This window comes from Ictidomys tridecemlineatus, unplaced genomic scaffold (genome assembly GCF_052094955.1).
Source record: "Ictidomys tridecemlineatus isolate mIctTri1 unplaced genomic scaffold, mIctTri1.hap1 Scaffold_926, whole genome shotgun sequence".
In the NCBI taxonomy this organism is placed as follows: Eukaryota; Metazoa; Chordata; class Mammalia; order Rodentia; family Sciuridae; genus Ictidomys; species Ictidomys tridecemlineatus.
In genome coordinates, this window is record NW_027526150.1 from 128,741 (window position 1) to 155,496 (window position 26,756).

Sequence of the window (26,756 nt, forward strand, 5' to 3'; positions counted from 1 at the left end):
AAGTGAGTGCGGGTCACAGGTATGGAGCAAAGGAGACACCTGGGACCTGAGCCTCCCTTCCAAACCCAGGGAACCAGGGGACAGGACCCAGGGCCACCCGACAGCGGCGACTCAGGGCGCCACTCAGCAGCTTGCCCGCCCGCCGGGCCCAAAGGCAGGTACTTACTGCCTACATTCAGCGAACTCACAATTTTTGGCTTCTCTGGTGACCTAGCGTCCTCTGGAGGAACCTGCGGGAACCCGAGATCCCCGAGAACACGGCAGCCCAGTCACTGGGGTCCCTGGAGCAGAGAACACGGGGCCCGGAGCAGGAGTAGCCCATTTGGTGAGGAAGAAAAGCCCAGAGCTTGCGGCAGCCCGCCCTTTCCCTCCCTCTGCGCACTGATTGGACAGTTCCCCCCAGCGACCCGGATGGATGGCCTCCAGGCCCGCCTCTGGATCGTGACTGACAGCTAACAGCATCCAATCACTGGCTGAAGTTGGGTAGAGTGACAGATTCTTGGCCCCAGCCCTTTTCAGGAGGAGCTTCCTGGCTGTGCTGAGAAGGAATCCAGGTGGGAAACCTTGGCTTAGCCTCTGGGACAGAGGTGACACGTGGCGCTGAGCTAGGCTTCAGCCATAGAGGGCTTTCCGAGCATGGCGAGTCCCTGGGTTTAACCTCAACACAAAAACAAAGCACAGCTTCTCCATGAGGCTGCGGCTGGAGGAGCCCAAGGTCACGTCTGCATCTGCAAACAGTGAGACCCTGTCTACAAATAAAATGAAAAGGTGGGGATGGAGCTCAGAGGACGGGGTCAAGCCCCACTGGGTTTGTTTCCCAGTACCTTAAAAAAGAAAGAACGATATATTATTTTATATTATATATATAATCTATATTTTATATATTTTTGTATATATAAAATATATATAATATATTTTTTATAAAATATATAGAATATATTATATATTTTTATACATAAAATATGTATTTTATATAATATAGTCTCTATATATTATATGTATTTTATATATAAAATATGTATTTTATATAATATATTCTATATATAAAATGGATATTTTCTATAATATATTTATATATATTATATATATATATATTTCTCACACTAAGTACATCTAATCAGAATATTTTCTATAATATATATATATTATGAAAAATAATATATATATATTAAAATATATATATATATATATATATATTTTTTTTTTTTTTTTTCCCAGCTGATGCGACCTCAAGTGACTTAGAAAGACACGGTCTCCAAATTTTTGAAACACTTTTTAAAGATATCATTTATATGACCCATATATAATATCAAAAAATGAAAACTATTTGAAAACTATTTAGTAATTCTCCTGACCTCCTGCCCTCTGTTGCTTTGAGGAGGCTCCTGATCTACAAAAGGAAGCAACTGGGGTTGGCTCTGATGCCCAAGGCTCCCTCCCTAGCAGAAAGGGTGGGGGAGGAAAGAAGGCAATCCTCTAGGGCAGCAATATGCTGTGGAAATAAAATGGGTGCTTTGTGCTTAGTGTCGATGTTCTACTTCAAATGTTAGGAAGTCTTTTGCAGAAATGTGACTCTGGTGACCCCACAGGTCTGTTCAGATGTTCACCCAAAACCAAACAGAAACGATTATGATGCAAAGCAGGAAAGAAACTTTGACCAGTGCACCTACACCAGGAAGACAAAAAAACCCTGTTTTTACCCTGTCTTCAGATGCTGACAAGGACTTTGAGATTTTATAGAAAGGGTAATCATAGGAATGTATGGATAGGGGAAATTGTATGTAGGATTTAGTATTATCTGTAGGATTTAAGCTTCAGGCATCTGTGGTCTTATAACTTCTCTGTGAGCTCACACTCACTTGCCACCTGGACGCATGTCACTGTATTGCAAAGACTGACCTCACTTTGTCAGGAGGAAGTCCCCCTCCAGTGTATTCTTTCCATGTCAAGGTTTTCAAGAAAAGCCACAAGCCCTAGGAAGCAACATACCCCCGGAGCTGACCCAGCACTCTCAGCATTCTGGGTTTGAACCGATAGTCCAACCAGAAAGAAACGAAAACCCTTCTCAGCTGGGTCCCTTAACCCTGCATATAAACCATAAAAAATTGCCACTTGGGGCCAACACTGTCTGTCATGTCTATCCCCCTCTTGGAAATTAAGTACAATTTTTTTTCTCTACTCTTAATTTGGGATTTGTGAAGTCTATCACATCCTGCTCACTGGCCCAAGTTCATTCTATTGAACAATATTGCCCATGGCCAAGGGGGGGCTATTGTGTAAAAAGTCGTATTCCCACAATGTGTGGAAAAGTGGTCATATAGCTGCCAGGGCTAGAATTGAATTCCAGGTGCCTTTATTGTCCCCCATGGTAGAGATTGAATTGAGGGCAGGGGCACTTTGCCACTGAGCATCCCTTTTATTGTGGTTCAAAGAAGGTGGGTGTGAGCATAACTGTAATGGGCCTGAGAGAATAACTCCAGATGGTGACTCCAAGCTACTATCAATCCAATGAAGAGGTTGACAAATCAGAGGGTGAGACCCAGCATGGTTGTTCATTCCTGTGATCCTAGAGGTTCAGGAGGCTAAGACAGGAGGATTTCTAGTTCTAATCTAGCATCAGCAAAAATGAGGTGCTAAGCAACTCAATGAGAGCCTGACTCTAAATAAAATACCAAACATGGCTGGTTATGAAAATATAGTATTTTGCCTTAAATGTACTATTGAGATATAAGAAAGGCAACCTGAGGGCAATTAGAGCAAAATGGAGAGTCACATGTACAGCCTCAGACTGTGGATGTGGCAGATCCCGAGTCCATGCACCTGAACCATCCTGGACCCACAGGAGGTCGGGTAGGGGTCACCCTGACCAAGAGAGAAAGAAGCAGTGTTGATTTAGGTAAAGTCAAAAGTGTCTAGGTCCAAAATGCACTCAATTCAAGAAGACTTTCCTGGCACAAAAGGACAAAGGGAGTTGAGGACAACTAAGGGTGTATTGCTTTATATACAAATATGTGGGGGTTTTGATACCAGGGATTTGACTGCGCGCTGCCTAGCCACTGAGCCAAACTTCCAGCTCTTTTTTACTTTTACACAGGGTCTGGCTAAGAGGCTTAGGGCCTCACTAAGCTGCAGAGGCTGGCTTCCAACTTGCAGTTTTCCTGCATTAACCTCCCAATCCACTGGGATTTCAGGATTGTGCTACTCTGCCCCGCAGCCTGCTTCTTTAAACAGCCCAGTGGGACACAGGGAAATGCAGGTAAAGATCTGGAAGGTGGTGCACCCCATAGTACTTTGCCAAAGAGGAACTGGGGTGGGAAGTGGGGACCCTTGTGAACCAGAGGATAGAATGCTGACTGCATCTTGCCTGCTGGCCCACATGTTCCATCCTGTAACACTGTCAGTAAAAGCTGTGCTTTTTCTATACCTTTGTCTCTTAGTCTTCTAGGGGACACACGCAAGAATGGTGGGAACAGATGATTAAGAGAATAATCCTGTAAAATGGGCCCACTGTGCTGACATGCACATGCATGATTTCCAAAAATCAATTTACCTGCAGCTCTGCCTGGCCTAAGTGGAAATGAGATGTCCCATTCAGCAAACTACCTGTGATCTGCATGAGAAATGCAGGCAGGAAACTCCCTAAAAGGAACCCAAGTGACTATGTTGGGACAGACTTTGTGACTCTTTCCACAGACCAAATTTTGGAAGAAAGGATAATTCTTTGGATAAGAATATAATTAGAATGGCTCAGCGTGGGCCAAGGTGACATAGAGTTGCAATGACCCTCGAGACTTGAAAGTATGATGTCACCCTGCTGTCAAAAGTCAAAAAGTGCACCTGGGCAGGAGTCTCTGGAAACTTCCCAGGGACTCCCATAAAACTAGAGTGCAGAAGAGGCACAGAGTCCCTCTGCTTTCTGAGAGGACCCACTGTCGCCCTTGAGAATGTCCCCTTCCCCTTCAAGAAGTTCATGTCTGTTACAGGGTGACACGTCTGAAAACTTTCTGATGTGATTGCAAAAATCAAGGGTTCGAGAAGGTCTTTTCACTGCCTCAGTTTCTCAGGAGGTCCCAGCTCTATAATGAGTTCATTCTCTCGGTAAAAAAAAAAAAAAAAAAAAAAAAAAAAAAAAAAAAAAAAAAAACAGAAACCTTCAAAAAAAAAATAACAAGCAGCAAAACAAAACAAACAACAACAAAAAAATAAATCAGTAACCTGCTAGAGCAGCCTCCGTGATTTAGCTTCACTCTGTCTCTAAATAAAGCTTGCAATAGAGATGTAGTTCAGGGCATGTAGTTCAGAGGGCCAGGCATGGTGGCACACACTTCAAGTCACAGCAAATTGTGAGGCTGAGGTAGGAGGACCATGAGTTCAAAGCCAGCCTCAGCCATGGTGAGGTCCTAAGCAATTTGGTGAGACCCTTTCTCTAAATAAAATACAAAATAGGGCTGCGGATGGGGCTCAGTGATTGCGTGCCCCTGCGTTCAATCCCCAGTCCCCACCCCCTCAAAAAAAACATAATAGAATGTAAAAGGACAGATATAAATCTAACGACATCAACAGTGACATTATATGGGCAATCTTATCCAAAGGTAGAGGTCATCAGAAAAAAAATAAAATATAAACAACGTCCAATTCTACGCACCTGAGACCCAGATCAGGAAATATAATGAGCCAACTAGTCCCAACTTTGCCCCAGATCTCCCTCCTGGCTGCCTGTGTGAATGCAGGTTGGGGCTCTGGCTTCCATCAAGACTCTGATCAGGAAGGGGAGACCCACAGAGGTATGGGGAAGCCCTGCGAGAGACCAGGTTCCCCTTGGTCACGATAGCCACAAAGGGCTTGCAGTTTGAGGTGGGCTCTTCCTCCGGCAGAAGGGCCAGGCCAACAGCTTACCAAGTGCTCTCTGCGAAGGGGAAATTTAAATTTGAAACTCTCCTGCCCACCTCTGGCCAGAAAAGTAATTAGAAGGGTCCTGCCAGACCCCTGTTTTGGATGTTTTCAAAGTGAAGGGGGGCTGAGAGAGAGTCAGAGAGTTGGTGTAGTGATTGGTCAGAGCCTCCTGCTTCAGGACTGGAAGGCAGGGGGTCATTCAGAGTGGCTCTGCCCATATTTTCTATTCCTTAATATTTAAAGGCGATTGGGAAATTGTATCTTTCAGTCACTGAATTCTTGGTCTGAGATCATCATGAAACAAAAAAAGCATTAGTAGAAAACATACTATCTCTAGGACATCACCACCTTGAAAGATCCAGGTTGTTGTTGTTGTTATTATTATTATTATTATTATTATTATTATTATTATTATTATTATTCTGCCAAACACTCACCAGAAGATTCTTCATCTTTTCTCGATTTTATTGGGAAGCCTTGCACTTGGCAGTGGTAACATAGACATTTTCATTTGGCATGGCGCTTCAGCCTCTCCACAAAGCACGGAGCCGAGGGCTCAGTCACAATATTTACCACAGTGGCTTTTTAGAGCATTTTAACTCAGTTCTAATTTTTCCATCAGCATTTATCTGACTAAGAAAGCTCTTGGAAGTAATTTAAGTCCAACGTTAAGAGAATCCCTATGTTGTAACTTTGAAAAAGAGCCATAAAGACTGTATCATAGAAGCAACGAATGATATTTAAATTAGTCCCGTCAAAGATCCTGGCCTAAGTCTGGTTAACTGGCATGCACCTGTTTCAGACCTGAACCTTAACTTCAGCAGAGTGTAGCTCTGAAATATCAGCTGGCAATTACTACGATGAGTTGTATTCATGCAGGCTACAGGATAGTCATCATCTTTTCTCTTAATTCTCACATTTAAGGAATCTGTTAGGTCTGTCAGTGATGTAGATATTCTGACTGCAGAAGACAAACATCCTAACATCCTTTTGGGTGCCATCTCATGAGGGTTAGGGTATTATCAATAAAACCTCCAGGTGACAGGCATCCTCCTGTAATTGTTCTTGTCCATTCTAGGAGACCAGCCTAAATGTATGCACTATTTCTAGAATTCTTGTGTGGTACTGACTAGACATTTGCATAATACTTAGGAATACTCAGGAATAATACTTAGGAAAGGTGCCAATTTCTATTGTAGAATGATCAGGGCAACCCTACATTGGTAGATACCTTGTGTACATAACTGGCCTGTAGAGAAAAATTCTATTTCATCAATCTTTCAATTTGGACAACTGTCCACATAAGTAGTCTTAATTTGTAAAGGCAGCATAATTGTCTGGTTTAGGTTTCTTGTATGGTGTCTATTCCTCAAATAGAATCCCAGACATCCTGTTTGCCATAGGATCAACATATAGCTGACTACTACAGTCAGTAGGATTAATCTAGTTTTATGGTTGGGCTTTCCAGTCTACACTACAATGTACATTAAAAATGGATCTGAGGGCTTGGGTGGTGGCTCGGTGGTGGAGCGCTCGCCTAGCACATGCGAGGCCCTGGGTTTGATCCTCAGCACCACATGAGAACATAAACAAAATAAAAGGATTGTTTCCATCTACAAGTAAAAAACAAATTGAAAAAATAGATCTGAGAATGGGTCCATAGAAGTTTCTTCATAATTTTTACTTACTTGACAAGTTCATGAAGCTGCATGGTTGGAAACTCTGCAGTTGGAAGATTTACCTTCCTATGTCAGGTTTTTCAGTCATTTTCATGATGACGGTTTAAATTCTATCTTTTAAACCTGATTTAATTTACTTAATCATGTTCAGCAGCAATGAACATGATTCAGTAAATTCAACAGCAGTCTCAATTTTTTTTTTTTGGTGGTGCTGAGATTGAACCCAGGGCCTTGTACATGTGAGCAAAGCACCCTAACAACTGAGCTATATTCCCTGAGATTCTCAATATTACAATTAAGAAAAAAATTAAATATTTTGTAAGAACTAGTGTGTGCCTCTAGGGTCCTGTGTTCCCCCTTTTCTTTATTTAATAAAATTGAGTAAAGACTTGGCATAAGCCATAGTATCATCAATTTAAGTTATAGTTAGTAGTACAAGTATTTTAATGATAAGATTTACCTTGTATTGATTATTGTAATTTCCCAATATATATACTAGTTGATCCATCTTAACAATTTAAAAGGAATCCTCAATCTCTTTCTGAGAGAAGGTTTCAACATATCTTTATGTCTCAGAATATTATCCTTTAAATAAGTGTCTCTCGATGGTCTTTTAAAAAATGTCATTAAGCATTATATAAATCCTACCAAATTTTGTGGATAATAGTCCAATCAGAGAACTTCTATCATGTCTGTGAATTTTCAACAAGGTTTGCAACTTTTATTGCTCAAAACTAACATACAACTTTAATTTGGAGAACCTCAGTCCTAATAAAATTCCCAGATCTCAAAATGATTCAACAAACAAAATATTCAAGAATGGACAGTCTTTGAATCAATCAAATTTAGTCTCCAAGGAGAATTGTAAAAATTAGAATCTATGTCAGCAGTTTAATGTATTTAGTGTTTAATCAATGATGTGAATTTATTCACCCAAATTAATCCTTGCCTTAAACAATAAGAATCATTAGGCAATAAAGACCTTGCTTAAAGGAATTAAACTTAACATTTTAATAGATCTTTATCATGTCAAAATATGAACAAAAATATTAGCTCAGTGTCAGCATAGAGAGTAAAATCAGGGAAATAGCCTGAAATATCCTTGAATTAATCAGTTAAAACTTTTAGTCAGTCCAGTACATATAAATCCCTTTTTTCACATTTCTATATTCTCTAATTAATAATATAAAAATATTTCTATTTAGGAAAATATTTTTATCATAAAAATCTAGAATATAAAGATCTTGGTTTACCCAAAGATGATTTCTTTTTTTTTAGGACCTCCAGTGTGTGCTTCTCCTCTGTTGAAATTCCTTTTAGAATTTTTCCTGGTTACACTTTGAAATAATTTCTGAAAATAATTTCTGAAAAATAATCATCTTTGTATCTTGATAAAAAAAAATATTAATGAGGGCTGGGGTTGGGGCTCAGTGGTAGCACGCTTGCCTGGCATGCATGAGGCACTGGGTTTGATTCTTGGCACCGCATACAAATAAATAAAAAAAAAAGTAAAGGCCCATCAACAACTTAAAAAATATATATATTTTTTTAAAAAAGAAAAGAGATATCAATGAAAATATAGTTAAAGTCCTTGGATATTTCTGCAGATAAGGGCATAACCTAAAATAAATACAGTATATAATTGATTAACTTTATGTAACCACGTGGTTCTTAAGATATTTTGGATCCATTTCAACATGTTTTTAACTAGGAGTACACGACTGCATGTGACATCATGTGATGTAGCTGATGATCCTTGTGTATACATTTATTTATTTATTTTAATTTATTTGGTCAGGAACAAGAAGAAAAATTTGGGGGGTCATCCCAGGAACATGGATGGATTTGTTTCTGCGATAAACAAATGCTTCCCCTGAGATACAGCCATCTGATCCTGTAGGAGGTTCAGAAAATACAAACACACACACACACACACACACACACACACACACACACACACACACACACAGGCTGAACCCTTTTATTGAGGAGAAGCCATTCAAATGAGGCCAGGGGTCAGGTTTCAGGGAGCTGAGTCTAGCTTCCTGCTGTCTTGTCCACAAGAGGCTTGGTTTCAGCTTTGGAGTTGTTCTGTATCCTCACTTGCAGTGAAAGCATAAATGAGAGTCAGACCCCATCATTCCTCCTCCAATTGAAAATCCTGCAGGAGAAGGGTGAAGTGTGTGGGAAGGGCGACCCCTGCCAGGCTCTTGCAGGAACACACAGCTGCAGAGTTCTTAGGGTCCCTGTTAGCCTCAGATTGTGTCACCTGAGCAGCAAGTGAAGACCTACTCTAATATCCCCCAGATTTCAGAGATGAGGGTATTTGCACAGAGCACATAAATAACCTTTGGAAAACATTCATTAGTAAAATAACGTTATATTGATGTATGCATAGATTTTGGAATGCTTCAATCTAGAGACGATTTTCACATTCTTTATGGTGTTTGAAGAGAAAATTCTTGATTAGGTACTCTTTATCAAATTTTCTGTTGTTGCTGGTGTAGGGGTTCATGCCTATCATCCCATCAGCTCAGAAGGCTGGCTCAGGAGGATTGCGAGTTTCAAACCAGCCTTGGCAAGTTAGTGAGACCTGAAGCAACTCAGTGAGACCCTGTCTTTAAATAAAATATAAAGAAGAGCTGGGAATGTGTATCAGTGGTTAAGTGCCCATAGGTTCAATCCTCTATACCAAGAAAATAAAATAAAAAATAAAAAAGTCTTAAAAGTGGTTCCTGATAGTACCTTCAGTCTAATTCTAAGACATCTTTCCTCTCTCAAGCTCACCAAAATTCCCTCTTATTTTTCACCCTGATAATTCGAGTAATTTCAGTATTTGCATTTCTGTGTGTTCCATGACACTAGAGTATATTTAAACACTTTATACATACATGGAGTGTAACTTATTCTGATTAGGATCCCAGTCTTTTAGTTGTGCATGATGTGGAGTTACCCTGGTCTGTAGTTATATATGAACATAAAAAATGTGTCCCATTAAGTTTACTCTCTTTTCTACACCATCCCCCTCCCTTAACATAATTTCCATTTATCTAATCCAATAGCCTTTTTTTTCCCTCCTCAACCTCCGTGTGTGTGTGTGTGTGTGTGTGTGTGTGTGTTACATTTTCTTTGTCCATTCATCTGTTGAAGGGCAACTGGGCTGATTGCAGAGTTGAGCTATTATAAATTGAGTTGCTATAAACATTTTTGTGGCTGAGTCACTGTAGTGTGCTGATCTTTAAGTCCTTTAGATATAAATCGAGAAGTGGCATAGCTGGGTCAAATGGTGGTTCCATTTCAAGTTTTCTTAGGAATCTCCACACTCCTTTCCAGAGTGATTGCACCAATCTGCAGTCCCACCAACAATAGGTGAGTGAACCTTTTCCCCACCTACTCGCCAATATTTAATGATACTTGTATTCCTGAGAATTGCCCTCCTGACTGGAGTGAGAGGGAATAGTTTTAACTTGCATTTCTCCAATTGCTAGAGATATTGAACTTTTTTTTTCATATATTTGTTAACCATGGATGACTATATATTTAGTGTGTGGCTGGTGCTGGGGCTCCAGCTTCCTCATTCTGCAGGAAAACTTTTGAATCTTCTAGAATCATTTTAGAAACACTTCTATCCTATTTGAAGTTTGTAGTCCATTTACTATAATGAATTGTTCACAGTTGTGTGTATGATTCCATCTTCAAATACTCCCATGTGTTTATAAGAATCCAATCTCAGGCTACAACTTTGTGGTTTGTTCAGTGTAGTTCTATAGTAACAACTGATGTCACTCTGCTGAACCACAGAGTTTTGTCATGCATTTGAAAGAGTGGGTCATAGTTTTGGTTTTCTTCACAAATTGATGTGGGTTTTATGGAACTTGTCAATTTCTCTCCAAGTTTTGAAAATACACTGAATCCTTATGTCAATTTGGGGTGTACTGTTTTCTTTTACTTTTTGGGAAATTTAAAAAAAATATATTTATAAAAATGTATTTGACTTTTACAAAACAATTATAGAATTGACAAAGATTTAACAAAATTCACGCCCAATTGAAGTTTATTACAATAATCTTCCCTAGGCGTGTTAGGCTCGAATTCAGGACCCTCAAAAGACCACCAGAGACCAAGGTCCATGTAAGCAGCAAAGAGGTGTTTATTGGGAGCTAATTCGGTCCTTCGTGTGCATCCAGCAACTGGTGATGCTGAGAGGCCCCTAGCCCAGTGTTTGCAGCAGTTTTATACACTCTTTGGGGAAGGCAGGGACTTCACATACATCATAGCATCTCTTGGCAAATCATCACACACCGCAGGAAAATCATAAAACAACTCTAAAACATGATTAGCACATTCAATGGTGGGAACAAGTTGGGTAGCGGTGATTGATTAGTACAAAGGGGAATTCATTTGAACTGGTTGGTTTAGGCCATTAGTGTTGTAGGTGCTGAACTACATGGTTTTCCAACATGTTATCAACCACCATAAACTATAGGGAGGGTCATCTGGCATCTCAGGTATTTTCCCTGTCTCATGCTGATTGGTGGCTGCTAGGGGGTTGCTATGGGTCCCCACCTAGAGTAACTCAGAGACACCTGGCACAGCGGATATCTCCTGTTGTTTGCAGACAAACAACTCAGCAGGGTGCATTTATGCCTAGGAGTGCTCTGTGGGTGTTTTCAAGGACAAGGGTCATGCCCCTTTTTTGAACAGGCTTTGCTCTGAGGTACAAGCTGGTTTTTCAGACTCAATGGCATTTTTGTCACAAAGGTTGGAGGATCTCTGATCTCTGTGCCCTTCAACAGATGAATGGATAAAGAAATTTTGGTATATATACAGAATGGAATACTATGCAGCCTAAAAGAAGAACGAGATGATGGCATTTACCAGCAAATAGATGGAAATGGAGAATATTATGCTACGGGAAATAAGCCAGTCCCAAGAAATCAGAGGCCAGATGTCTTCTCAGATATGCAGATCTAACTCACAATAACGTTGAGGTTCTTGGGAAGAATAGAGGAATTTTGGATTAGACAGAGGGAAGTGAACAAAGGGAAGGGGCTATGGGGGTAGATTGAAAGTAAAATAAATAAGACGTCATTACCCTTTGTACATATATGATTTCATGACCAGTGTAACTCTACATCATGTGCAACCAGAAGAATGAGGAGGTATAATACCCCTATGTAGCATGTGACCAAATGCATTCCGCTGTCCTGTGTAACTAATTTGAATCCATAAAAAATCTTTTCAAAAGTTCATTGTACATTTTTGTATAAAAACAGTACCTAGTACTTGGGAAATAATCCCCAAGTATTTAAATGAAATCATGAAGATTCATAGAAGGTCATTTAGCAAGCAGAAAGCAGTTAAGATTATAATGGGAGTCTTGAATCAATCATCACTCAGAGCAAATTTAATGTAGAAAAAAATAATAACAGAAAGAAAATAATTCAGAATCCAAGTAGAAAATAGGAATCACATCCTTAATGTGAACTTGGACTCTGGGAGTTCAGCTGTCTGTCAAAGCACTGCGTCTCTCTGCCCAGCCACAGGGTGCATTTCTGAGTGGGCTGCAAACTCTTCCTATTTTCTGAGTTTGCTGCCCCAGGATTTCTGCTGAATGCTGTGACTAACATTTAACCACTTGTCCTCAAACTCCACTTCATATCTATTTCTGAAGAAAACAATTCTCCTTCCACATGAAGAATGATATAAACATTGAAATGGCTTAAATATGTTTAATTACCCCCACCCTCAAATCTCACTGCCTTGCTAACCCGTGTTTAATGAACAAGTCACTTTCTGGGTTTTATTTAAACTTCTTGACTCTTTTTCAAGCACATGTACCTTTTCCTTGCTCCTCTTCATCCTCACATTGTAGGAAACTCCGTGGAGACTTGGGACAGTCTCCCTTCACCTGTGGGCTGAGGCCAATGATTTGCTTGTATTCATGAGGGTGTCTCTGGGGCATGGACCAAGGAGGCCTCATCCTTGAAACAAAACAGCTATTGGCCCAGGTTGAGGAGTGAGGTTCAGCAAGATATTGAAACGTTTTCAAGACATGTCAAGGGGCGATATGGTGCACAGAGAAACAAACATACTCAATGAGATTGTCTCAGTATTACTCTGTTCCTATTTTTTTTTTAATTTTTTAGGTGTAGTTGGACACAATACCTTTATTTAATTTTTATTTATTTTTATGTGGTGCTGAAGGAGTGCAGGTTGCAAATTCTGAGCAGCCTTCAAAAGGAATCTGCTGCCCTTAGGAGGGCATTTATTTTTATATTATTTTTGTAGATATCTTTCCAGGTAGTTAATAGTCTCAAAGCCCCAAACTTATTTGATGTCCATACTTTTCAAGAGTCACAATCTTTTCTGAAATATTGATTATCTAAGATATATTGAGGACATGGTTTAGAATATTTTCCTGTAACCTTTGACAATCAGGATTAATTATTTACATTTTCACCTTAATCACTAGGTGCACACTGTTGTGGGGCAGGTGACTCAGAAAACACACCAATTCCCAGTTCTGTCCAAATGGACAAAATTTAGCTGGGCAGCCAGGGAAAGCTCCCTGCAGGACCTATAACTGTCTCTGCAAGGAACAGACCCAAGCCTGAGCATGGAAGAAGCATTTCTTACATGATATGAAGTCTCGGGGTAAAATGGAGTCTGTTTGGTCATTGCCCATATAACCTGGCCCATAACACTATACTACTCAACTACATGTCTCCTGGTCTATTATTAACTTTTAACTTTAAATCATATGTATAATTACTTCATTAACCTTTAACTTTAAAGCACACCTATAATCATTAGTAAGCTTTCTTACTTTTAATCTAAAGTCCCAGTAAAACACACTTCAAATAGTGGAACACACTTGAAATAGTGAAAGCCTATTATTCCGAAGTGACTCTAAAATGTATCTATATTAATTTTACATTATTCTATTTTTAATTTCCAAAGTAATTTCCTTTTTTATGTATGACCTATTTAACTGTTTTCTTAAAGTTTCCTTGATCCTTGGTCAAAGCCCACCAAATTTCATGTCTTCTTAATCTTTTAACTAAAGGGCAGGTTCTGCATTTCAACCCATTTGCCATTGATATTAACTCTGTGTTTTCCACTTTCATCATGAATTCCTGTGTGAGGCAGAGGAGGGGTGTTAATTGGGGGGAATGTATTTTTATTAGCCTCTTGTCCTCGAGGGGAATACTATAATCTTCCTTTAATTAAGCCAGTTACATAGGGTGGTCCTTGTTGGCACAGTGATTGTTTTTTTTTTTTTTTTTTTTTTTGTAACTAGTCTATTGTAGAGGTTGTGACTTTGGAAGGGAGGGGGACATTAGTGTACATTGTTAACCCTGGGATAAACATTTCTTGTGGATTAGGCTTTTCTTGGGAACTTTGATTGGTCATCTTTCCCCTGTGAGTTTCTTAAGGAATAACACTATTTTTGCACCCTGAGAGTGATTGAAACACACCTTGGGGCCTGGCTCAATTGTGTCCTTGGTCTCATTCTGGGAATTTTCCTGCATTATTGATTGACGGAGGCCCTCTTCTCCATATCAGGAGGATCATAAACAAAACACTTAACATTCCCCATGGTTTCGGTTTCCAGATGGTGTGGCCCTGCCACAGCATCCCCCACACTGTGACCCTGTCAGACAGTGGATGACAGGAACCCCTTCACAAACTCCTGATTGTAAAAAATCCCAGTAAAAAAAGAGAAATTAAAAAAAAAAGAACTGGGAAGTCACTTCAGCAGAACCCAACATGCCTGCTCTGTACTGAACAGGTGATTGAGAGCTGCCTAGGCGGGGAAGCCCTTCACCTGGGTCTTGAAGAGTGGCAGCTGCACTAACTGCACTTAAGCATTAAGCATTAAGAGCTCCGTAGGCCCAGGGATGCTCCTGAGCTGCTTAAAAGTTGGGAACCAGAAGAGCTAAAGGGGGAAGGACAGGATGGAGCAGCCAAGGACACATTAATCAAAAACCTTGTAGCTCCCAGTAGAAAGGGGCGATTCCAGGGACAAGATATCTTAACAGCGGATTGGCTCAAGGGCAGGTTCTGGATAAGGGTGGAGGAAGGGCACTGAAGGAATTGACATTTCAATCCCTCAGGGAAGTCTCCAACTTGCCAGACTCATCAAAATTGGCCGTACCCCTTTTCCCTGTCTAGACTGACTTGTTTAATTCTGGCTTCACCCCAGACCCTGCATGCACAAAGGAGCAAGAGTCTAGCCCCCTAGAGATTACAAATGCGGAACCTGGTGGAGCTGAATTCCCACCAATTCTATGAGGGGGGGGTGGGGCTGTCCCAAGACCCTTGGAAGGAATAATAAAAAAAGGAGGTGTTCCCTAAGCTGCCCTGGCTGCCTTGGGAATCATCCTGCTTGTGCCCCATCTAGAATAAGCAGCTGCAGAAGCCCCAGCTTCACCAGGAGGTGGAGACCCTGGAGAACCTGTTTCCAGGCGCCACTCCCGAGGCCCAGAATTGGGAGGTTAATCGGATGAAGTGAACCACCAGGGTCCAGGAGCGCGCCCAGCAGCCCCGTGGGTGGAGACACCAGCCCAGGCAGGATTGCGCCCAGATCTGGGGTCAAGGTCCTTCCTCGGTGCCAGCGCACAACCATGAGATCCACACAGAGGTGCCCTCGCAGGCCCAGGGGACGTGCCTAGGCCACCGCCAGGTACTTGGGACCCGGGGACTGAGCCACTCAGGCCTGGGGAGGGGACGAGCTCAAGACCCTGGGAAGGAAGCCAAGGCGCTCAGAAATGGCGAGTCACCAAAATCCAGCCCCAGGCGCATTCTCTTTGTGGCCCAGAAAGCAGCGCTGGGGTGGGGCGCACAAGGAGGTGGGGGGCGGAGCAGGAGGAGGGGGCGCAGGCCAACCAGGAGGCGGGGCCCGGGTTGATCCCCTGGAAACTGCACCTGCGACTAAGGCGGGGCTGCTCCCGGGTCGTGGGGAGTGACACATCTCCCCATGCTGAGACCCTCGGGCCTAGGAACCTCTCCAAGACCCGCTCCCTGCCCCCTCATGACCTGTGTCCCCCACACCAGGTCGGCACAATTGCGCTGAGGTGTCCCCCCACTAAGACCTGCTCTGACCCCTCCCATTCGGAGCCAGGACCCCTCCCCAGGGCCAAGTCCCACAATCTCTATAAGGCATGTCCCCTGCCCCACCCTGACACGGCTGTGACACCCTCCACATACACATTTTTTAAGACATGCAGCCCGATGCCCGTGTCCCCCCAATAAATTCGTAGTCTTCCGTGTCCCGTCCTGGTCCCCACCCCCAGCCATGGCCTGTCACTCTAAGACAAAATCCTGTCCCTCACACAACACGGTCCTGACCCTGGCTGAGACTCCTGTCCAGTCCCCTCCCCATATGGCCGTCTGGCCCTATCACTTCCTGTATTCCACCTGGTCCCGACTTGGAGCTCGGCTTGAGTCCCCCCCACACACACACACACACCGCGCCCCCTCCCTGATGCTGCTGGGGAGTCCCCAGGAACAGTCTAAGCCACTGCTGTCCCGCTCCAGGGCCTCTCTCCCCTCCCCCCAGCACTGACAGTGCCTCCAACACTAGGGCCGCCACTAGACCCCTGCGCTGCCCCTTCCCCTCCTAAGTCACTCCCCACTTCGCTCCTGGGACAAGTGTCCACCTTGAGGCAGCTCCGCTGTGCCCAACACTAAGGCCCGCCCCCAGCATGTCCAGTCCCCCCATCCTAGGGCACACCCCTTGCGCCACCCCACTTTAAGGCCTAGTCTCCCCCTAGACAGACCCTGGTGGGCTCCTGGGCACGTCCACTCCCAGCCTCAGCTATGTGTTGCCCGCTCAAACTGAGGCACGCCCCTTGCTCCACCCTCAGCGTATCCCCTCTAGGACGCGCCCCTTGCTCCGCCCCCTGCAGTCCATTGGGCACTTTAGAAGACGCCCTTGCACCGCCCTCCACCCTGTGTCCCCCTAGGAAGGCTCCATCCAGCTCCTGGGCGCGTACCCCTCGCAGCCTCAGCTCCGGGGTGCCCAACACTCAGTCCCGTCCCTGGCCCACCCCCAGCACGCCTACACCCCCACTCTAGGACACGCCCCGCCCTGCTCTTGGCCCCCAAGTCCCCCATCCCGCCCCAGCGCAACTGTGCAGGGCCTTATGACCCTCCCCCACCGCCGCTAAAAACCGCAGGGTGCGGACCCTTGACTTTCCCTCATTCCCGCCCCCCCCGCCACAGCTGACCCCCCCTCCCAGCGCTAGGACACGCCAGTCCCGCCCTGGGTCTTCCAGTCTGCCCACTGCGCCCTTGCACGGCTGGATCCTCCAGCAGTGGGACCAGCCTCTAGTCCCCCAGCCCCAGAGCGCACAAGGTCTATGGCAGCTCCCTCCCCTTTCCTCCGGCTACCCTCCCCCCACATTGTGACGTCACAGTGACTCCGCCCCACCTGCTCTCCCGCGTTGCCCCACCCCCAGCGTGTCCTGGATAGCTGAGTCCCTCTGGGTCCTGGGGCTGGTGGAGCCCAGGACCCATCAGTGAAGCTCCTAGTAGTCGCTGGGGCGGTGGGGCGCCTGGCCCCCTGTTCAGAGGCTCAGGGACTCTCTTCTCTGCCGGCTGCACTGCATCTCTGGGGTTGCTTTGAATCCCCCATCTGTGGTTTAAAATCCTAGTGTCCCTGTGAGTCTGGTTCTGCTAGTGCCCTGCCTGGATTATAAATTATACGTTATGACAGGCATCTATATATACTGGAAAAGTATAGTCTATTTAGGGTTAGGTACTAGCTGAACTTTCAACATCCTCTGAGATTTTTGGAATGTGTCCCCAGAGGATAAAGAGGGGACTTCCGCTGTTTGCATGGTGTTAAATTGGAGGGGACTTTCTTATTAGGAGGGCTCAGTGTCTGATTGCTTGCTGAGAATCTCCAGTTTTGGTGCAGGGAGGAAATGGGCCTCTCTCAGCTTTGGTCTTGATTGGCCATTAGCAGTAGGGACTCCACTCTGGTTTTCTTTGGGCTGCTGGATTCCTTGCAAAACCAGAGGCTTCCCACAACTGGATAATTCTCTTGGAGCGCAGTTGGCATCATAGGAGTTCGGTTCAATTCCTCATCAGACCCCTGACATCTACATATGCATGGTGTAAATTTTGCATGCCAAATCCTGTACATTTATTTCCTCTGCAGGGACTCCACCCTGCTTCTCCTCCTTGTATGTTGGCTTCTGCAGACCTGTGAGCAGAAATCACCGAACGCCTTCAAGCCAAACATCCTGCTGATCTTGGCAGATGCTCTGGGCATCAGGGAAGTTGGTTGCTATGGGAACCTTACACTGAGGTAGAGTGCGGTTTGGGTGGTGGGGTGCTGCCTTGTGTGCAGTTTCGTGGAATAATTCACTTAAAATCGTCCAGTGCAAATGAAATTTCTTAGTGCTGCAGAACTCAGCACCAAAAATGATTATTTTCCAACAGTAAAAATAGGGTCTTAGCCCTCTCAAACGACTTGAGGCCCTGCTGGGTATGTAAGGGTTTTCTGGGGCTGCTGTAGTAAATAACCTAAAACACAGAGACTTAAATGTAATCCAGGCACCACCACCCCTCACCCAGCCCTGAAGGGCGAAGGCTGAGACCAGAGTCCCAGGCTGAGCTCCCTCCATAGACTCCAGGGAGGCTCCTCCTGCCTCTCCAGCTCCTGGGGCTCCAGGTGGCCCCTGGCGAACAATATAGTGGCCCCTCAAAAGCTTAAGATTGAATCACAATATGACCCAGAAATGCCACCACTGGGTTCAGACCCAAAGGATTTGAAAGATGTGAGTCCAAAAGATACTCGCATATCCTGTGTTCACAGAAACCCTGATCCCCAGTATGTCTGGAGACTAGGGCAAAACACATGTCTTAGTGGGGTGTGGGGGAGCCAGGGCCAAAATGGTGGCCAGGAGAAGGTCTGAATGGGGGTCTTTGGAGGCCAGAGGATCTTAGAGAGTGTGGGGTATTTTCTTATTTTGGCTAAACTGGGTAGAGGGTTACACACAGGCTTATAAAATTGTACTCAGTTCTGAGTCCTTTATTCTCAGGGTTAGCAAATCACTAGAATTTTACCCCAAATCCATCAGCCAGAATCTTAGTTATCTATTTATGAATGAGCCATTCCTCCACCCACCCATCTGTCCATGTTTTCATCCAGGCATCATCCATTTGTCTATCTGCCCATCCAACTATGGTAGATGGATAGATCGATGGGTGGATGGATAGATGGATGGATAGATGGGTGGATGGTGGGTGGGTGGGTGGATGGATAGATGGGTAGATGGATAGATGATTGCCTGGATGGATGGATGGATGGATGGATGGATAGATGAGTGGATGGATAGATGGATGGAAGGATGGATGGATGGTTGCCTGGATGGATGGATGGACAGATGGATGGATGGATGGATGGATGGAAGGATGGATAGATGATTGCCTGGATGGATGGATAGATGGGTGGATGGATAGATGGATGGATTGATGCATAGACGGTTGCCTGGATGGATGGATGGATGGATGGATGGGTGGATGGATGGATGGATGGATGGATGGATGGATGGATGGATAGATGGTTGCCTGGATGTATGGATGGATAGATGGGTGGATGGTGGGTGGATGGGTGGATGGATAGATAGATAGATGGGTGGATGGATGGATAGGTAGGTGGGTGGGTGGGTGGATGGATAGATGGGTGCCTGGATGGATGGATGGATGGACGGGTGGCTTGGTGGGTGGATGGGTGGGCAGATGGGTGGTTGGATGGGCAAATTGGTAGAAGGGTGGATGGGTGGATGGATTGATGGGTAGGTGGATGGATGGGTGGGTGGGTGGATGTGCAAATGGGTGAATGGATGAATGGATGTATGTATAGATGGATGGTTGAATGGTGGATGAATGAGTGGGAGGGTGAGTAGATGGATGGATGGAAGGACTGACAATGTTCTTTAGCCTCGGTCCTAGTGGTACACTGGCTCAGATCACTCTGTGTGATGGGCCCATCCTGTGCATTGTAGGATGTTGACCAACATTTCTGGTCTCCACCTGCTGCTCACCAATAGCACCACATCTCAAAGTGGGACACCTCCAGTGTCTCTGCACTTTTCCAGTTGTCCTCAGAGGAGCAAAACTTTTCTTATGGGAGGTCACTGAGTAGTCAGCTTTAGGTGCATGAAGAACAAGGTCTGAGTTTTTATAGCTTAGCTCCCACCAGATGCAGCCTCCTCCAAGGGAGAAGGGAATAGAGTAGCACCTGTCATCTGACAGTCCTTGGGGAATTCCTTGAGCTCTAGGGGCTGGGTCACTGCCTTTGGGATTCGCATCTATAGTGAGATTTTCAATCTATTTTTGCACATCTGACTGCAAAAGCTCTTAGGTGAAGTTTTTCATCTTCTCTTTGAATTTTGCACCTGAGAAACCTGGTAGGAAACTCAGGGTGCACCCTTCGTGGATGCTGATGGGATATTTAAAGCATACAAGCCCCCTGGGTTGCATACCACCCCTCCCCCCCCAAAATAAGAAAAAGCCAAAAACTTTGCCTTTGTGTGTGAGATCAGTCATCTCTTCCTTTAAATGTAATTTTGTTGGGGTCCATCTTCCTCTAAGAAGCCCTGCGATGTAACCACAGAGTTATTATGACAAGGGGTCCCCCATAACCCACCCTAAGAGGAGAATGTCACCACACAGATGTGCATTTCATACCCCGAACCTACCTAAGGTCCTGGCTGAGCCCAGACTGCCTGGGCTCAGAACCCACGTCATTCCCCAGCTGGACAAAAGCATCTCTCACAGCCCGTTTTTATAATCACTGTGCAACATCTGTCATTCATGACTCCCAGAAAGTGAAACAGGCAAGGTGTCTCTGTGCCAGCCCTCCAGGCCAAAGCCAAAATTCAAAATCTGGGGTGCTCTTTGTTGCTTTGGCATCAGTTGAGGTGGGAGGAGGGCTGTAGGAGGAACCGCCCAGGGTGAGCCTCATCTGTCCTTTGCAAACTCAGAGAAGTGGGCGCACTAAGACAGGTGCCACGCAGCCCCGGGAAGTTCCATGTAGGCCTCGTTTGAGGCCCAGAGCATTCCCAGCCCTTTCCCAAGGGACATTCATCTGATTTTCTCAGGACCCCCAATATCGACCGGCTGGTGGAGGGGGGCATGAGACTCACCCAGCACCTGGCAGCCCCCCCTCTCTGCACTCCAAGCAGAGCCACTCCAATCAGGTGGGTGTCTCCGGGACCCTGGGCAGCAGCTCCCGGCTGCAGCCTGGACCCCATCGCCACTCTAGCTTGGTAGTGATCCCGCAGATACTGGGAAATTGAAAGCTAATGTCCCATCCTGTCACCTTCCTGCAGTGTGTGCTCCGAACAGGACCTCGTATGCCCTCACCCCTCACGACCCTCAGCCCCTGTGGGTGTTAAAACCTACGCACAATACCGGGCATGGTGGCACACGCCTGTCATCCCAGCGGTTGGGAGGCTGAGGCAGGAGGATCACGAGTTCAAAGCCAGCCTCAGCCAAAAGGAGGCCCTAAGCAACTCAGTGAGACCCTGTCTCTAAGTAAAATGCAAAATAGGGTTACAGAGGGGGCTCAGGGGTTAGGTACCCCTGGGTTAATCAAATGGGAGTCACAGATAACCACACACCTTTTACTGAGGTCTAGATCATCCCTAGCTGATCTGGGACACACAGCACACTGCAGGTTCTGCGGGAATTGTGCTGATACTCAGAGAAAAAAATTGCTCAGGGAAAAAACACCCAACACAAATATCTGTGCATGTCTGGTACAGGAGAAATGTTCTTTTCCTTCTGGTATTTTCCACGTACCAGCTCTTGTCTCATAAAATTGCCAGGTAGGTGCCCTTGGTAGGCTGTGCAGAGGGAGTCTTCTGGGACGGGATGACCACCATCATTGGTGGATGAGAAGCAGAAATACGGTGATTGACAGGTGAGATACAATGCTCCATAGATGATGATGGTGATACCATCAATGAAGGAAGATGGATTAATGATGCTCAATTGATAGTAATCCTGTCAATAGATAATAGAGAAACAGGTGAAAGCTAATGATGGGTAATAGAGGTATATAGAGGTGACAGATGCATAATGCATATACAGGTGACAGATAAATGATGTGTGGATAGAAAGGGGATAGATGCAACGTAATGGTACCTGGATGATAGGTAATGGTAGGTAGATAGATAGATAGATAGATAGATAGATAGATAGATAGATAGATAGATAGATAGACTGGGTTGGTTCTCATGATAGGCAAGGTGTGTCCAACTTATGCAGCTGACATTGAGGCAGATGATGCTCAGTGGTGGGGTCATGCTGTGCACAATAGCACATTCAACAACCTCTCTGATTTGCACCCATTCCCTACCTAGAGCACCACTTCCCCACCTTCCCCAAGTGCTGACAGCCAGATTCTTGCCCACTGTTTCCTGGTGCTCAGAATCCCTTTCCCAAGACCTGTTCCTGGCAAAGGGAACATGAACCTTGCTCTGCTGTGGGATCCGCAGGAATGGACAACAATGAGTACCTGGTCCTCTACTGGAATGCAGGCTCAGGCGGGCTTCCTGCCAATGAAACCACTTTTGCAAAAATCCCAAAGGAACAAGGCTATGCCATCAGCCTCGTAAGTATTTGAACACCTGATTCCCCTCCCATCCAAATGTAAAGGGACTAATTTCCTCTGGAGGAAAAAAAAACCAAAACTTTCATCCTTCTCTGCCTCCTGAGTTGGTGTCTGGCTCCACTCCAGCCCTCTCGGATGGTTTTCAGTTCAGAAGTTCTCCTCATTGCAGAGGTTTGGGGTTCTTGATTTATATTTTGCCTTCTTTCCTTTTATGAACCTGTCTATCTTCTTCAGCCCCAAGGAATCAGAAAGCTCTTCAGAGCCTGGCTCCACCACTTGTAATTCCAGTAGCTTGGGAGGCTGAGGCAGGAGGACCACAAGTTAGAGGCCCACCTCAGCAGTTTAGCGAGGCCCCAAGTAACTCAGCGAGACTCTGTCTCTAAATAAAACAAAAAAGGGTTGGGGATGAGGCTCGGGGGTCGAGTGGCCCTGAGTTCAATCCCTGGTACCCAAAACCAAAAGCAAGTCTTGGTTGAGGTCACTCATAGCCTCTGCTGATTCAGGATCTGCTCTTTTAAGGTTTTCTTTCCCCTTACTGCATCCAAATGGCCTCGAGGTTTTTTTTCCCAGACAAAAGCGTGCGCTCTTTGTGTGGCTGACCACCCACCCCCACTCGCAGGAAAGTGGCACCAGGGCGTGAGCTGCGAGTCCCGCGGTGACCACTGCCACCACCCGCTGAACCATAGCTTCCACTACTTATATTGACTGCCCTTCACCCTGATTAACAACTGCGACCCTGACAGGCCCCCAGAGCTGGGGATCACAGTGGCTGCCCGGTTCAGCCGCTACACCCGAATCCTGGCTCTGGGCGTCCTGACACACATGGCTGCCAAACTCAGTGGCCTCCTCTCGGATCCCTAGACTGCAGTTGGGCGCACAGCCAGCCTCGTCTTCACCATGTGGTTCTCCAGCTGTGGGTTCCTGCGACTCTGGAAAACTGTGTGCTCATGCGGAACCACCAGGTCACCGAGCAGCCCATGGATGTGGGGAGCACCACCAGACGGATGCTGCAGGAAGCCACGGCCTACATTCAAAGGTGGAGACCCTCACGATCCGGGGTGGGGGGCAGTTTCTGAGCCATGAGCTACCCTGGGGTCCCATAGCAGCAGGAGCATTGAAAAGGTCCAAACTCACACTTCATTCACAAATGAAAGGAAGCTATCCTTCTTCATGGCTACATAGTATTCCACAGTGTATATGCTGAAGGATTTCTTTATGGAGTCACTTTGCCCATGTCTGTCATCCTAGCAGCTGGGGAGGCTGAGGCAGGAGGATGGCAAGTAGGAGGCTAGCCTCAGCAACTGAGAGAGGCCATAAGAGACTCAGTGAGACTCTGTCTGTATAAAATATCAAAAGGACTGGGGAAGGGACTCAGTGGTGAAGCACCCCTGGGTTCCATCTCTGGTGCTAAAAAAAAAAAAAAAAGAAAAGAAAAGAAAAAGGAAAGGTCCAACCTCTTTGTATGAATTGGTTTCCACACTTGGATCTCTGCGTTGAGTTACCGGGTTGCACTGGAAAGTATCCAAGTAGTTGTCGTGCATCAGGGACTCTTTCCAAGGCCCAGGGAATGCCTGAAACCCCAGAGAGTACCCAATCATTCATATATAAGTAATAAATAAATATTCATACACATAGTATAATATATAACTATTTCCCTATGCGTACATACCTATGAAGATATTTAATTTATAAATTAGGGAAAGTCAGAAATTAGCAGCACCTAATAATAAAATAATAATGATGGCAATGTTCTGAAACACAGGGTGGGTGGGTGGGGTGTCCCATCGCTCCCTCTCAAAATATCTTCCTGTAGTATACTGACCATGGATATTGATTTACTCAGACAAAATTGCCACTGTGACCAAAGGTCCCAAGAAGAACATTTGGAGGAGGAAGAGTTTATTTGGGGCTCATGGTTTCCAAGGTTCAGTCCATGGTTGGTCAACTGACTCTATGGTTCTGGCCCAAGGGGAGCAGAACAAAATGGTGGAAGGCCCTGGAGGAGGAGAGCAGCTCAGGACAGGGCACCAGGAAGCAGAGAGAGCTCTGCTCACCAGGGACAGGATAGAGACCCCAAAGGCACAGCCCAGGGATTCCCTCCTCCAGCCACACCCCACGTGCTACAGTCACAACCCAGTGAGTTCATCCAAGTGAATTAATCCACTTCTAGGTCACACCTCTCATAATCTAATCATTTTACCTGTGAACTTTCTTGCATGGTCTCACTCATGAGTTTATGAGGGGACCCCTCACAGTGAAATCCCAGCAGGTGAACCCAGGTCACGGACGCAGCACATTCAAGGTCCACTGTGGACACCATCATCTCCTGTCCATAATTCCAGTGGTTTTCTAATTTTACAAACAAGGACAGGCCCTTTCTCCTCTTTGTGTCCCGGCTGCACGTCCACACTCCTCTGTTGACCTTGAAAGCCTTCCTCAGGAGAAGCTGCCATGGTTTATACAGAGACAACGTGGAGGGGATGGAGTGGTTTGTAGGTAAGTCAAGATCAAAAACGGGGGAGAGTACACCTCACTCGTGTCACTTGTTTGTTCACTTCTTCCCAGTGATAGTCTAATTTTGCACAAAACCAATCATTTCGTTAGCAGTTAGTTTTGTGAGAAGCTGTCATTCAGCGTCACCCTTAGTCGTTACAGGAAGCAGAGAGAAAACGTTAGCTTTCAGCATCGTGGAGGAAAAGGGCTCTGCTTTCAGGGCTTGGGGACACGCTAGAGAGAAGCAAGAACTTGTAGACTCTTCCATCTGCGAGGGTTTCCTGGAGACGTGGAAGCCCTCGCAGGTCAGGTGACATGTCCTTGCACGAATATCCTGACATCTGAACTACGTGAGAGGCACATGTCCCCAAGGAGAACAGCAGCTCACATCCCTCGTGAATTGGCCTCTGTGCCTTTAGGGGTAGGAAGGACCGCTGGTCACCACGGTGCAGGGAGATACTGCTGGGTTTGCAGGTGTCCCGTGCTCTTCTGATCATGGCCATCATAAACTTTGCTGCTATTTGTTGTGGTTTTTTCCATATGGGCTGGAATCTGTCATGGCTTTTCCCCGCCCCAGCCACCCTCTCACCCTTTTATTAGGGCACTTGACCCCACCGGCACTGCACATCAAAACCATGCCTGCTGACGACGTCCTGGATATTTCTTTGCAAGTCTCTCCTGGTTTTCGAGGTGACGCGGTGCTAAGCAGACCTGGGTACGACAGTCATAGCACCGTGATCACACATGTCCCTGTGGTCTCTGGGCAGGGGGCTCTTTCTCTGACGGTCCAGTACAAGGTGGCTTGTGCATAGAATGGGAAGTGCATGCCCCCAGCTGGGACCCGTGTGGGCGCTCTCTCTGACACCTTCCACCTTCTCCACACTAAAGCCCTCCAAGCCCTTGATTAGAACCATCTGAAGAACTCCACGATCACCTATTAGGACTCCGATCATGGAGGGTTACTGGAGGCCACAGATGAACACCAGCAGCTGGGGAGGTGCAACGGGATCTACAGAGATGAAGGGCTAGCCACGGGGAGGGACGAAGACAGGGATCCAAAGGAGTCTGCATTGGAGGTTCCAGAGCATGGAGACTATGGAGGAGGGGGGATGATGATGAAGAGGAGGAGAAAGAGACAGAGGTGGAGGAGGAGATGGAGGAGAAGAAGGAGGAAAAGAAAATGGAGAAGGAAGAGGAGGCAGAAGAGGAGGAAAGGAGATGAAAAAGAAAAGGAGGAGGAGGAGGAGTAGGTGGAGAGATGATGTTGATGATGAGGAGGAAAATGAGAGATGAGGAGGGGGAGGGGGAAAGGGAGGAGAAGGAGGAGGAGAAGGAGGAAAAAAGGATGGGAAAGAGGAAAAGGATGAGAAAAGGAGGAGGAGAAAGAGGAAGAGAATGTGGAGGAGGAGGTGGTAGGGGAGAGGAGAAGGAGGGGAGAAGGAGGAGGAAGAAGAGGAGGAGGAATAAAAGCAAGAGGAGATGAAGGAGGAGGAGATGTAGGAGAGATGAGGAGGAGGAGAAGAGGGAGGAGAAGAAGTAAAAGGAGATGGAAGAGCAGGAAAAGGAGGCTGAGGAGGAGAAGGAGGAGGAGAAGGAGGTGGAGGAGAAGGAGGAATATGAGGAGGAAAAGATGGAGAAGTAGGGGAAGAGAAGGAGGAGAAATAGGAGGAAAAATTGAGTAGGAGGAGGAGATGGAGAAGAGATGATGATGATGATGCAGAGGAGGAGGAAAGAAGAAGAGGAGAAGAGGGAGGAGAAGGAGAAGGAATACAAAGTGACAGAGGAGTCAGAGAAGAAGGAGAAGGTGAAGGAAAAGTAGATAGAGGAGAGAAAATGATGAAAAGGAGGAGTAGGAGAGATGAGGAAGTGGGAAAGGAGAATGAGAAGGAGATGGAGGAGAATATAAAAGAGGAGGAGGAGAGGGAGAGGAGGAGGAAGATGAGAAGGAGAGAGATAAGAAAGAGGAGGAGAAGGAGGAGGAGATGGAGAAAGAGGACAAAAGGGAGAAAGAGCAGGAGGAGGAGGAGAAAGAGAAGGAGGAGGAGGAGAAGGAG

At 45.7% G+C, this 26,756-nt stretch overlaps 1 protein-coding gene across 1 annotated transcript; it reads left to right on the forward strand.

The window, feature by feature from the left end:
- Positions 1-2,814: 2,814 nt before the first annotated feature.
- On the forward strand, positions 2,815-25,514 carry LOC101976850 (arylsulfatase D). Its single transcript, XM_078037637.1, is given in 10 exon segments — positions 2,815-2,896; positions 16,544-16,757; positions 17,743-17,892; positions 20,693-20,795; positions 21,362-21,380; positions 22,094-22,213; positions 22,829-23,142; positions 23,145-23,245; positions 24,569-24,705; positions 25,303-25,514. Coding segments are annotated over 10 exon segments (1,452 nt in total).
- Positions 25,515-26,756: the final 1,242 nt, after the last annotated feature.